General features: G+C 39.9%; 1 protein-coding gene across 1 annotated transcript in view; it reads right to left on the bottom strand.

The window, feature by feature from the left end:
- The window catches only part of XPO4 (exportin 4), a gene marked incomplete in the record, with an annotated part of 418,847 nt that overhangs the window by 40,208 nt on the left and 363,378 nt on the right, over positions 1-15,261 (bottom strand). The window contains 2 exon segments of the mRNA XM_053708521.1: positions 10,420-10,597; positions 11,834-11,982. Coding sequence (XP_053564496.1) covers positions 10,420-10,597; positions 11,834-11,982 — 327 coding nt within the window.

Here is a 15,261-nt window from a genome sequence, read left to right as displayed (position 1 = left end):
CTGTGATTCGTTCAGGAGGCTGCCGTCCGGCAGTCTCGTAAGCCAATCGTATGATGCTTTTCAGCCAAAAGGAAAGAGAGGTAGCAGTAGCTTTTTTGACCTCTCCTCTTGCCAGAATAAACTACAAACAGAGAAGACGTTTGTCTGAAATCCTTTGTTGCTTCTAAATAGAACTTTAAAGCACGGACTACATCTAAATTGTGTAACAAGCGTTCCTTCTTTGAAACTGGATTCGGACACAAAGAAGGCACAACTATTTCCTGGTTAATATTCTTGTTGGAAACAACCTTTGGAAGGAAACCAGGTTTAGTACGCAAAACAACCTTATCTGAATGGAACACCAGATAGGGCGGATTACACTGCAGAGCAGATAATTCAGAAACTCTTCTAGCAGAAGAATAGCAACCAAAAACAGAACTGTCCAAGATAACAACTTGATATCTATGGAATGTAAGGGTTCAAACGGAACACCTTGAAGAACTGAAAGAACCAAATTTAGACTCCAGGGAGGAGTCAAGGGTCTGTAAACAGGCTTGATCCTGACCAAAGCCTGAACAAAAGCTTGAACATCTGGCACAGCTGCCAGTCGTTTGTGTAACAAGACAGATAAAGCAGAAATCTGTCCTTTTAGAGAACTCGCTGATAATCCCTTATCCAAACCTTCTTGGAGAAAGGAAAGGATCCTAGGAATTTTAATCTTACTCCATGAGAATCCCTTGGATTCACACCAACAGATATATCTTTTCCATATTTTAAGGTAATCTTTCTAGTCACAGGTTTTCTGGCTTGTACCAGAGTATCTTTCACAGAATCCGAAAACCCACGCTTAGACAAAATCAAGCGTTCAATTTCCAAGCAGTCAGCTGGAGAGAAACTAGATTTGGATGTTCGAATGGACCTTGTACTAGAAGATCCTGTCTCAAAGGTAGCTTCCATGGTGGAGCCGATGACATTCACCAGGTCTGCATACCAAGTCCTGCGTGGCCACGCAGGAGCTATCAAAATCACCGAGGCCTTCTCCTGTTTGATCCTGGCTACCAGCCTGGGAATGAGAAGGAACGGTGGAAACGCATAAGCTAGGTTGAAAGTCCAAGGCGCCACTAATGCATCCACTAGAGTCGCCTTGGGATCCCTGGATCTGGACCCGTAGCAAGGAACCTTGAAGTTCTGATGAGACGCCATCAGATCCATGTCTGGAATGCCCCATAATTGGGTCAACTGGGCAAACACCTCCGGGTGGAGTTCCCACTCCCCCGGATGAAAGGTCTGACGACTCAGATAATCCGCCTCCCAGTTTTCCACTCCTGGGATGTGGATCGCAGACAGGTGGTAGGAGTGATCCTCCGCCCATTTGATGATCTTGGTCACCTCTCTCATCGCCAGGGAACTCCTTGTTCCCCCCTGATGGTTGAAGTAAGCAACAGTCGTCATGTTGTCTGATTGGAATCTTATGAATCTGGCCTTTGCTAGTTGAGGCCAAGCCCGGAGAGCATTGAATATCGCTCTCAGTTCCAGGATGTTTATCGGGAGAAGAGACTCTTCCCGAGACCATAGACCCTGAGCTTTCAGGGAATCCCAGACCGCGCCCCAGCTTAATAGACTGGCGTCGGTCATGACAATGACCCACTCTGGTCTGCGGAAGCTCGTTCCCTGGGACAGGTGATCCTGAGTCAGCCACCAACGGAGTGAGTCTCTGGTCTTCTGATCTACTTGAATCACTGGAGACAAGTCTGTATAGTCCCCATTCCACTGTTTGAGCATGCACAGTTGTAATGGTCTTAGATGAATTCGCGCAAAAGGAACTATGTCCATTGCTGCAACCATCAACCCTACTACTTCCATGCACTGAGCTATGGAAGGCCGTAGAACAGAGTGAAGAACTTGACAAGCGTTTAGAAGCTTTGACTCTCTGACATCTGTCAGGAAAATCTTCATTTCTAAAGAATCTATTATTGTTCCCAAGAAAGGGACTCTTGTTGACGGAGACGGGGAACTTTTTTCTATGTTCACCTACCACCCGTGAGATCTGAGAAAGGCTAGAACAATGTCTGTGTGAGCCTTTGTCTTTGAAAGAGACGACGCTTGAATTAGGATGTCGTCCAAGTAAGGTGCCACTGCAATGCCCCTGGGTCTTAGAACCGCTAGAAGGGACCCGAGCACCTTTGTGAAAATCCTTGGAGCAGTGGCTAGTCCGAATGGGAGAGCCACAATAGGTAATGTTTGTCCAGAAAGGCGAACCTTAGGAACTGATGATGATCTTTGTGGATAGGAATATGCAGATACGCATCCTTTAGATCCACGGTAGTCATAAATTGACCCTCCTGGATTGTAGGTAAAATCGTTCGAATAGTTTCCATTTTGAACGATGGCACTCTGAGAAATTTGTTTAGAATTTTTAAATCCAGAATTGGTCTGAAAGTTCCCTCTTTTTTTGGGAACTACAAACAGATTTGAGTAAAAACCCCTGACCTTGTTCCACAGTTGGAACTGGGAGTATCACTCCCATCTTTAACAGGTCTTCTACACAATGTAAGAATGCCTGTCTCTTTACTTGGTTTGAAGATAAGTGAGACATGTGGAACCTTCCCCTTGGGGGTAGTTCCTTGAATTCTAGAAGATAATCCTGAGAGACTATTTCTAGTGCCCAGGGATCCTGAACATCTCTTGCCCAAGCCTGAGCAAAGAGAGAGAGTCTGCCCCCTACTAGATCCGGTTCTGGATCGGGGGCTACCTCTTCATGCTGTCTTGGTAGCAGCAGCAGGTTTCTTGGCCTGTTTACCCTTGTTCCAGCCTTGCATTGATTTCCAAGCTGGTTTAGTCTGGGAAGCGTTACCCTCTTGTCTAGAGGCTGCCGAGTTGGAAGCCGGTCCGTTCCTGAAATTGCGAAAGGAACGAAAATTGGACTTATTCTTAGCCTTGAAAGGTTTATCTTGTGGGAGGGCATGGCCCTTTCCCCCAGTGATGACTGAAATAATCTCTTTCAATTCTGGCCCAAAAGGGGTCTTACCTTTGAAAGGGGTATTAAGCAATTTTGTCTTGGAAGATACATCCGCCGACCAAGACTTTAGCCAGAGCGCTCTGCGCGCCACAATTGTAAACCCTGAATTTTTTGCCGCTAACCTCGCTAACTGCAAAGCGGCGTCTAAAATAAAGGAATTAGCTAACTTAAGTGCGTAAATTCTGTCCATGACTTCCTCATACAGAGTCTCCCTACTAAGCGACTTTTCCAGTTCCTCGAACCAGAACCACGCCTCTGTAGTGACAGGAATAATGCACGAAATAGGTTGAAGGAGGTAACCTTGCTGTACAAAAATCTTTTTAAGCAAACCCTCCAATTTTTTATCCATAGGATCTTTGAAAGCACAATTGTCCTCAATAGGAATGGTCGTGCGCTTGGCTAGAGTAGAAAACTCCCCCTCGACCTTAGGGACTGTTTGCCATGTGTCCTTCCTGGGGTCGACCATAGGGAACAATTTCTTAAATATAGGAGGAGGGACAAAAGGTATGCCTGGCTTCTCCCACTCATTCACTATGTCCGCCACCCGTTTAGGTATCGGAAAAGCATCAGGGTGCACCGGGACCTCAAGGAACTGTCCATCTTGCACAATTTTTCTGGGTTGACCAGATTGTCACAATCATCCAGAGTAGATAGCACCTCCTTAAGTAATGCGCGGAGATGCTCTAATTTAAATGTCACAACATCAGGTTCTGCCTGCTGAGAAATTCTTCCTGTATCAGAAATTTCCCCATCTGACAAACCCTCCCTCACTGCCACTTCAGACTGGTGTGAGGGTATGACAGAAAAATTATCATCAGCGCCCTCCTGCTCTACAGTGTTTAAAACAGAGCAATCGCGCTTTCTCTGAAATGCTGGCATTTTGGATAAAATATTAGCTATGGAGTTATCCATTACTGCCGTCAATTACTGCATAGTAACAAGCATTGGCGCGCTAGAAGTACTAGGGGTCGCCTGCGCGGGCATAACTGGTATAGACACAGAAGGAGATGATGTAGAACTATGTCTACTTCCTTCATCTGAGGAATCATCCTGGGCAACTTTACAATTTGTGACAGTTCTGTCCTTACTTTGTTTGGACGCAATGGCACAATTATCACACTATATTTGAAGGGGGAACCACATTGGCTACCATACATACAGAACATGATCTATCTGAAGGTACAGACATGTTAAACAGGCTTAAACTGGTTAATAAAGCACAAAAACCGTTTTAAAACAAAACCGTTACTGTCTCTTTAAATGTTAAACAGGGCACACTTTATTACTGAATATGTGAAAAACTATTAAGGAATTATCCAATCTTTACCAAATTTTCACCACAGTGTCTTAATACATTCAAAGTATTGCACCCCAATTTTCAAGCTGTTAACCCTTAAAATGTGGAAACCGGAGCCGTTTTTAATTTTAACCCCCTTACAGTCCCAGCCACAGCCTTTGCTGCAACTTCACCAATCCCAGGGGGGTATATGATACCAAATGAAGCCTTCTAGGAACGTTTTTAGTGGATTCCAGACCCTCACACATGCAGCTGCATGTACTGAACTCAAAATTAACTGCACAGTAATGGCGCGAAAATGAGGCTCTGCCTACTACAGAGAAAGGCCCTTCCTGACTGGGAAGGTGTCTTAACAAGTGCCTGGTGCTAAAAACGTTCCCCAATGTTATAAAAGTGTGAAATACAACTTCAAACTGCATATAATACCTAAATAAAACAATCGATTTAGCCCATAAAAGTGTCTACCAGTTTATAGCCCATAATAAGCCCTTTATTCTGTTTGAGACTAAGAAAATGGCTTACCGATCCCCATGAGGGAAAATGACAGCCTTCCAGCATTACACAGTCTTGTTAGAAATATGGCTAGTCATACCTTGAGCAGAAAAGTCTGCAAACTGTTCCCCCCAACTGAAGTTATCTCATCTCAACAGTCCTATGTGGAAACAGCAAACGATTTTAGTAACTGCTGCTAAAATCATAATCCTCTCACAAACAGAAATCTTCATCCTTTTCTGTTTCAGAGTAAATAGTACATACCAGCACTATTTTAAAATAACAAACTCTTGATAGAAGAATAAAAAACTACAAATAAACACCACAAACTCCTCACCATCCCCGAGGAGATGCTACTTGTTCAGAGCGGCAAGGAGAATGACTGGGGGGGCGGAGCCTGGGAGGGACTATATGGACAGCTCTTGCTGTGTGCTCTCCTTGCCTTTCCCTGTGGGGGAGGAGAATATCCCACAAGTAATGGATGACACCGTGGACCGGACACACCAATGTTGGAGAAAGGCACCATTATTTCAGACACAGATTCCTAGCCTGGGGTTCTTTCCCTGTTGGTCATTTTAAGGAAAGTTCCGCAGTAACTTTACAATTTATATTATATTCCTGCTTGTGGCTCAGTATGGATGTGCGCGGTGTTATTGTCACTTCTGGGCCCAGTGTGCGTGCGCTGTACATAGCTGCTTCTGCTCAGCTTTGGACACTATATTCTTAGCATACAGCGCTATTAGAGAGTGGCTTCGCGCTCGGGAGAGGAGGGGGTTATTTGCAGCGCTCTCGCCCTTCTCCTTAACACAGCATCGCCATCTTCTCTGCTGTGGAAGCTGCCTCTGCTGCAGAAAGCAAAGGTAACTATTTCTGCACCAGTTTTTCTGCTGCTGCGGTCCCACAGGGTGGTAATCCAGGACTTGTACACAGACATCAGGAGCCTCATTACTGGGTGTGAATAGTTTTGCAATCATGCTACTTTCACCGCTTGCCTGTAATTACTGCGGCTGTTTCTATACAGTGAGCAGGCAGTTATTTCACATGTATTAAGGCATACATTTACTCAAATACACATTTTGGTGCTAAAAAGTTATATTGTGTTACTTAAAAAGACAGTCAAGTCAAAATTAAACTTTCATGATTCAGATATGGCATGCAATTTTAAACAACTTTCCAATTCACTTTTATCATCATATTTGCTTTGTTCCCATTGTATTCTTTGTTAAAAACTAAACCTAGGTAGACTCATATGCTAATTTCTAAAACCTTGAAGGCCGCACCTTATTTCAATGCATTTGGCAGTTTTTCCCAGCTAGAGGGCGTAAGTTCTTGAGTGCCACAAAGATAAAATTGTGACCACGCCCGTGGATTTACAAGTGAGAGGGCACTGATTGGCTAAATGCAAGTCTGTCAAAAGAACTTAAATAAGGGGGCAGTCTGCAAAGGCTTAGATACAAGGTAATCACAGAGGTAAAAAGTTTAGTAATATAACCCTGCTGGTTATGCAAAACTAGGGAATGGGTAATAAAGGGATTATCTATCTTTTTAAACAACAACAATTCTGGAGTCAGGGGAGAGTGTTGAACTCGTTCACGCTCTATTCTTTATGTCTTTTAAACTAGCCCAGTATCGCTAAAATCATGTGGAGCAAAGGGTTACCGCCATTATAGAGCTTTAACTTTGATATTTGACCTATCTGGTCAGGGTACCTAATAGGGACCGGTACATGGTGCTTATAGAAAAATCTTTCATACTATATATACAATAACGAGTTAACACCATACAGCCTGGGTTGTGCCAGACTTTATTCCATTAATAGCTAACTAAGTTTCTTTAAAAATTACTTGCCACATTGTGGATATTACCATAATAACTGGGTTGTGCCAGTTTTAACTTAAACTAACTAATTGGTGTGTGAATGTGCGTGTATTGTAACACCTTATAAATGTATGAGTGCGGTTGAAACTACCTGATAGTGACAGTATTAGCTGTATCACACAGCGCCTAAACCGAAACATATATATCAAACTGCAACTTAGTTGCGAATTAAACAAATGGACTGTTAACTCTATATTCAAAATCTGAGCTGTGCCAGACCGAGCTTTAACTTTGAACACAATTTTCAGAGCTTTCGAAATTAATTGATATCACAACACGGTGATTTAATTGAAACTAAATCATAAGAAACTTTTATTGAAAGTGGGTATGCCAAACTTAACTGTAGTCATAAAACCCAGTATATAAATGCCCTATGAGAAGTATGTCACAAACTGAAGATTGATAATTATAAGACTTGTGACCATAACAGTGGCTGCGCCAAAGGCAATTAATCTGAATTTCCATACATTGGATCAGAATAATAATAATTTGTGGCACTGCTAATAAACTTTGGGACACTTGTCAACTGAGACAAATCTGGGAGTCGCTGGGATAGTAGATTTAGTTTTTCATGCAACATACGCCTAAAATTTATATAGGTGGATCAACCAAATCCATAATAACCTTTACAGCCATTGCTATATGGACGAATCAGGGTATAACTATTTAATAACTTTAGTGAACCATAGTGGCCAGATAGAAGGTCTGGGCTACACAGAACTAGGCTTATTGTGATTATCACTGTACTCCAATTTTTAGGAATATATACCTAATGAAATTTCGAAAACTACAGTAACACCAAGCACGCACACATTACTATTTATACCTATAAACAGGTTAAAATTATTACCCAGGTTAGAATTGATCAAACCCTTGTTTGTGTGATTATTTAATTCACCAGTACCCCTATTTGTGGATAATCATTATTAATAATTTTTACTCTGCTATCATTCATTTGAATGAGGATAGCAGGAGCCTATATAGCTGAAAGTACATAACCTTGACCAGAATTTATATATAAGCTCTACTATTCAGATGAACACTCTGTTGGTAACCATTAGCAAGTTAATTCATTGAACTATTTAGATCACTATAACTAGTGAATTTATTCAGGCCGAATTATCATGAATAGTGATCTAATGTGAAACTTATTATACTGATTCAAGCACTGGAGCAAATTTTAATCGTGTGTGTATCAACCAAACAAATTTTGGTTTTTTAACTTTAATACCAATAAAAGTTATTTTAATATCCTGTTACGGAATCCCAATCTTTAGTTCAGACCTAGAGTGCTGTAAGTGCATACTTTAGGTAGTCTGGTATCCTTTATACCATTCTTCTTTTGTGTATATATTTATATTTGTGCACAAGCACCATTTCCTCTAACATATAGTAAAATTAATCTTACTCTTACCTCTGATTTTGATTTATTACAAGAGGAAAAGTCTAAGTAGTGCCACTGTTCATCTTTGTGTGTTTAACAATTCTGGAGTAGACTGTCCCTTTAATAGATTTTCCTCAACTTTTTCTCTGTTCATAATTTTAGTTCTCCCAATATTATTGTGATAATCTGACGGTTCTGGCATGAGTCATTACACTGCTTTTTCCCCCTCCTGCTTTTCGGTTTCTTCTTTTTTTAGGCTATACAGCAGACTGAGGTGAAGCAGGAAGTGGGAGGGATTGAAGCTCTCCATGGTGTTGGGTAATTTTTGCCTGCCTCCTGGTGGAGGGAGCTTAATTCCAAATGTTATGACTCATGGACTCTTACCACCGTATGAAAAAGAAAAAATTGAGTTTTCCAATCCCTTGTGTTCCTATTAATGTGGTTTAATTATCCTAGATTTCAAAGTTTCCTATTATCTCATATCCCCTGCTGAGAACAGTAACTGTTATAAATGAGCAAACTATGTAACTACCCCCCACAATTCTGAAAGTTCCTTTAACATTGCTATATTCCACACAATTGTTTGCACACTTTAGTCATTTATAGAAATTCATAAATTGTACACAAGAGATACATACTACTCTAATATTAACCTTTGTTTAAATAAATCTGTATGTATATCTAGAATTTAGTGCTTGTGCCTTTAAATCTGCAATAATAAAAAAATCTAGTAAGAAAGCACATCTCACCCTAGAAGAGGTTTTCTTAAAGGTACAGTCTACACTAAAACGGTTATTGTTTAAAAAGATAGATAACACCTTTACTACCCATTCCCCAGCTTTGCAACCAACTGATATATTAATATACTTTATAACTTTTAAACCTCTAATTTTCTGCCCGTTCATAAGCCACTATAGACAGCCTCTTAATCACATGCTTTTTGATTAGCTTTTCGCAACAGGAGACTGCTAGTTCATGTGGGCCATATAGATAACATTGTGCTCAGGTGTCAAATTATCAAAAGCCAGAGGTCTTATTTAGTAGGCGCTAGGTGTACTCCACTATTAACATTGTGCTCAGGCCCAAGGAGTTAAAGATTTAGCACAACACAGTACTAAATGCAAGTCAATAGATAATAAATAAAAAGTCATGTGATCAGGGGGCTGTCAGAAGATAATCACAGAGGTAAAAAGTATATTAATATAACTGTGTTGGTTATGCAAAACTGGGGAATGGTTAATAAAGGGATTATCTATCTTTTAGAATAATAACAATTCTATTGTAGACTGTCCCTTTAACTATTCTACTGGTACAGGAGGAACACAAGGACTGTAAGCCTTTTGAGGCAAACAAATTATTTTTTTTCCAAACAAAAAGAGAAAGTAACTAGTAAGCTACAGAGAGCTTTTCTACTATTAAAATGAGAACTGAGCTTGCAGGAGTGAAAGGCACTGGAACTGATGCATAACCAAATCCCACAATGTGACTAGAGCTGTGCGCTTGCACACTGACAATGGTGCCAATCCAACATCAAAATGCAGAGAGCATGGTAACAATTGTTTACATGATATAGCTACACCCTAAACTCCTGCAGCTACTTTATGGCAAAAATGCTCCCTGGGCATAGAACAAGTAGACAAATCTGCTACATAAAAAGGTAAAATGCGTATTAGAGAAACCCATCATACCAAATATATCCCATCAATAAATAACACAACCTGATTCCCAATGTATAATTTAGAGCATATGAACTACAGAAAAGGACTTGACTAATCACGACAGCTCACAGCAGAAAAATCAGAGCAGAATAAAGCAAGAACTACCTCCTTCTATAGAACCATGCTAACAAATGAAGGGTAACTAGCAAAGGGTTATCACTTGAAAGTTAGCTAAAGCCCATAATTCCTTAAGAAATCCCCATTGAAAACTTTGCAAGTGTACTGTGGTGCATGCATGGCTGGTCATGAGTGGGTTGTACAATGTGGGTCAGCAGAACCTTGCTGTAACAAACCTGCTGTACAGAGAGGTAAAAAATAAAAACCTTAATCTATACAAAACATCAAACTTATTGGGCTGAAATATATCTTCTATTGAGACCACAGAAAAGCAATTTAGTTGAAACTGAAATGATGGTAGCCATCAGGAAAGGAACAAGTATAAAAAGGTAAAGGAAAATATATTTTAGACTCAAGGGAGGAATTTCTACCAACTCCAATGCCAGTATAAAACCCACCAGTACTGATTATGGTTCTACCAAAGTGACAAAACTTTCTTTTCAAACCTCAGTTTTAAATTCCAATTAATTGAGAGGAAAGAGGTTTAAAAACGCCCACTGAACCGTAAAGGCTTTTCTGCTGAATAGCTTCTTACCTTATGACAGAATCTGTTCTGTTACATCCTGGTATTGATGAGGCCTTCTCGCCAGGTGATCCCAGTATTTGCAAAGTTGTGTTGATGTCGACCTCAGTTGAATGCTTAATGGAATATTCCATTATTTCTGTAGGAATTAATGGAGTCTCACCCTGAGTATCATCAGCTAAGAGGTAGCCTTTAGTAGGAAATGAAAACGTAATTAGCATCTTCCCAGATTTAAAATGTAAAAAAAAAGTCATGGACCCCTGGCTCCTAGGAATTGTCAAGCTATTGAGTTCTTGAATAAGATATATTACAATATATGCTCATCCATCCATGCTGCTTTTAAAGTGGACAGATTAAATACAGCACTGCACTAAACCAACAAGAGCAGAAGAAAGTCTTAGCTATTCCATTCCTGCCTTTAGCTAAGTTTTAATTAGCAGCATAAAAATGATGTACACACAAACAAAAATTCAGAAAATAATTTAGTGTTAGTAATTAAAAAGTAGCTAATCAAATGAATTAGTAGGGGGGGGGGAAAATATCACATGACGCAGGAAAAATTAATTTCAGGTAAGCTGACAAATAAAAAAATATATAATGTGGAAGAAATAGAATGAGAAACAGAAAGGAGGAATGAAAAGGGAGAGATGTGAAAATGTTGAGGGAAAAAAAAAAAAAAAAAGATAAATTGGGGGGAAAAAACTAAACATAAAAACCAAAACCACACCAACAACAAAATTGAGTAAAGGAAGGCAAGTATGGTGGTACAACATATTTACCAGAAACTGCGAGAAGATATTGCAGTATTTACATTATGTATCACAATTTAGTGAAGATGCCATTGATTTCAAAAGCAAGATTAACAATATGAAAAGAGTCATCTATTTATATGCTGCTAACTACTGTGGGCCGACATACAAAATGCTGCAAAAGAAGTTCTAAACCAGGTATAACATGGATTAATGGAAATTCATCCTCAGTGGCAAACTAATTCTAAATAAACATATTACTGAGGGTGCCTAATTTACACAGATATTATACTTCTATTTATTTCTTTATGGCAATTATACGTTTTTAATTAAGTCTTATAAGTTTAAAAAGTTATTAGGCTTCTACATATATTTAGTGACATAATTCTTAATCAGCTGTTTGTTTAATTGATTACTTGCCTAGCACCATAGATAAGAAAGTTAAAATAAATAAGAAAATACATTCAGGGACTTTTTGTAAATTAATATCTAGACGAGAACCATTTGCAAGAAACTTGTTTGTACAAAAAGAATAAACACACTCAATCTAGAGAAAGTAAATTAAATAGTGACATGGTACAAGTGTAAATTGCGTGACATGGATATTGTAAGGAAGAGGAGACTATACATGTAGTTCAGACTGCAGCAGGGAACACTGGAAGAGACATATCATTTACCTGTAACTAAAATAAGCCAATGTATGTCCTCATACAGGTCATCGAGAACTTTATTTTCATCTATAGAGCCTTCCCCTGGGGAGGCCAGTAATTGCTGCTGGTGCCGTTGCAGCTGACCGTGAAGCCTCGTTACTCTGTCTTCTAACAAGCTGGAAGAGCAGAGATACACTGTTACTAGCCTGCAAACAGCATATCAATAGCTAAAAACTGTTCCCTTATACACTTACCTGAAGGCATTTAAAATACATCTACAAGAATTCTAAAAGGGCCATTATAGTCAAAAACATAATTTATGTAAGAACTTACCTGATAAATTCATTTCTTTCATATTGGCAAGAGTCCATGAGCTAGTGACGTATGGGATATACATTCCTACCAGGAGGGGCAAAGTATCCCAAACCTCAAAATGCCTATAAATACACCGCCCACCACACCCACAATTCAGTTTAACGAATAGCCAAGAAGTGGGGTGATAAGAAAGGAGCAAAAGCATCAACAAGGAATTGGAATAATTGTGCTTTATACAAAAAAATCATAACCACCACAAAAAAGGGTGGGCCTCATGGACTCTTGCCAATATGAAAGAAATGAATTTATCAGGTAAGTTCTTACATGAATTATGTTTTCTTTCATGTAATTGGCAAGAGTCCATAAGCTAGTGACGTATGGGATAGCAAATATCCAAGATGTGGAACTCCACGCAAGATTCACTAGAGAGGGAGGGATAAAAAATAAAGACAGCCAATTCCGCTGAAAAAAGAATCCACAACCCAAATTAAAAAGTTTTAATCTTATAATGAAAAAAACTGAAATTATAAGCAGAAAAATCGAACAGAAACAGCTGCCTGAAGAACTTTTCTACCAAAAACTGCTTCAGAAGAAGAAAACACATCAAAATGGTAGAATTTAGTAAAAGTATGCAAATAAGACCAAGTTGCTGCTTTGCAAATCTGATCAACAGAAGCTTCATTCTTAAAAGCCCAGGAAGTAGAAACTGACCTAGTAGAATGAGCCGTAATCCTCTGAGGCGGGGATTTACCCACATAAGCATGATGAATCAAAAGTTTTAACCAAGAAGCCAATGAAATAGCAGAAGCTTTCTGACCTTTCTTATGACCAGAAAAGATAACAAATAGACTAGAAGTCTTTCTGAAATCTTTAGTAGCTTCAACAAAAATATTTCAAAGCTCGTACCACATCCAAAGAATGCAAAGATCTTTACAAAGAATTCTTAGGATTAGGACACAACGAAGGGACAACAATTTCTCTACTAATATTGTTGGAATTCACAACCTTAGGTAAAAATTATCCTGATGAAAAATCAGAAAAGGAGACTCACAAGAAAGAGCAGATAATTCAGAAACTCTTCTAGCAGAAGAGATAGCCAAAAGAAACAATACTTTCCAAGAAAGTAATTTAATGTCCAGAGAATTCATAGGCTCTAACGGAGGAGCCTGTAAAGCTCTCAAAACCAAATTAAAACTCCAAGGAGGAGAGATTGACTTAATGACAGGCTTGATACGAACCAAAGCCTGAACAAAACAATGAATGTCAGGAAAATTAGCAATTTTTCTGTGAAACAGAACAGAAAGAGCAGAGATTTGTCCTTTCAAGGAACTTGCGGACAAACCCTTGTCCAAACCATCCTGAAGAAACTGTAAAATTCTAGGAATTCTAAAAGAATGCCAAGAGAACTTATGTGAGGAACACCATGAAATGTAAGACTTCCAAACTGGGTAATAAATCTTTCTAGATTCAGATTAACGAGCCTGCAACATAGTATTGATCACTGAGTCAGAGAAACCTCTATGACTAAGCGTTCAATCTCCATACCTTCAAATTTAATGATTTGAGATCCTGATGGAAAAACGGACCTTGAGATAGAAGGTCTGACCTTAACGGAAGTGGCCAAGGTTGGCAACTGGACATCCTAACAAGATCCGCATACCAAAACCTGTGTGGCCATGCTGGAGCCACCAGCAGTACAAACGAACGCTCCATCATGATTTTGGAAATCACTCTTGGAAGAAGAACTAGAGGCGGAAAGATATAAGCAGGTTGATAATTCCAAGGAAGTGACAACGCATCCACTGCTTCCGCCTGATGATCCCTGGATCTGGACAGATACCTGGGAAGTTTCCTGTTTAGATGAGAAGCCATCAGATCTATTTCTGGAAGCCCCCATATCTGAACAATCTGAAGAAACATCTGGGTGAAGAGACCATTCTCCCGAATGTAAAGTCTGGCGACTGAGATAATCCGCTTCCCAATTGTCTATACCTGGGATATGAACCACAGAGATTAGACAGGAGCTGGATTCCGCCCATGCAAGTATCCGAGATACTTCTTTCATAGCCTGAGTCCCACCTTGATGATTGACATACGCCACGGTTGTGACATTGTCTGTCTGAAAATAAATAAACAATTCTCTCTTCAGAAGAGGTCAGAACTGAAGAGCTCTGAAAATCGCACGGAGTTCCAAAATATTGATTGGTAATCTCGCCTCTTGAGATTTCCAAACCCCCTGCGCTGTCAGAGATCCCCAGACAGCTCCCCAACCTGAAAGACTCGCATCTGTTGAAATCACAGTCCAGGTTGGACAAAGAAAAGAGGCCCCTTGAACTAAACGGTGGTGATTTAACCACCAAGTCAGAGAAAGTCGAGTATTGGGATTTAAGGATATCAATTGTGATATCTTTGTATAATCCCTGCACCAAAGGTTCAGCATACAAACTGAAGAGGTCTCATGTGAAAACGAGCAAAAGGGATCGCGTCCGATGCTGCAGTCATGAGACCTAAAACTTCCATGCACATAGCTACTGAAGGGAATGACTGAGACTAAAGGTTCCGACAAGCTGAAACCAATTTCAGACGTCTTTTGTCTGTTAGAGACAGAGTCATGGATACTGAATCTATTTGGAATCCTAAAAAGGTTACCCTTGTCTGAGGAATCATTTTGAATGTTGGTATTCTTACATAACGATTCTCTTTCTTTGGTACAATGAACAGATTTGAATAAAACCCCAGACCCTGTTCCAGATATGGAACTGGCACAATTACCCCAGATGACTCCAGGTCTGAAACACATTTCAGGAAAGCCTGAGCCTTTACTGGGTTTACTGGAATGCGTGAGAGAAAGAACCTTCTCACAGGAGGTCTTACCTTGAAACCTATTCTGTACCCTTGAGAAACAATGTTCTGAATCCAATGATTTTGAATTGAACTGATCCAAACATCTTTGAAAAATCGTAATCTGCCCCCTACCAGCTGTGCTGGAATGAGGGCCGCACCTTCATGCGGACTTGGGAGCTGGTTTTGATTTTCTAAAAGGCTTGGATTTATTCCAGACTGGAGAAGGCTTTCAATTGGAAACCGTTCCTTTAGGGAAAGGGTCAGGCTTCTGTTCCTTATTCTGGAGCTCCCTTCCC

Source organism: Bombina bombina, chromosome 3 (genome assembly GCF_027579735.1).
Source record: "Bombina bombina isolate aBomBom1 chromosome 3, aBomBom1.pri, whole genome shotgun sequence".
Lineage (NCBI taxonomy): Eukaryota > Metazoa > Chordata > Amphibia > Anura > Bombinatoridae > Bombina > Bombina bombina.
This window is presented reverse-complemented; position numbering and strand designations above follow the sequence as displayed.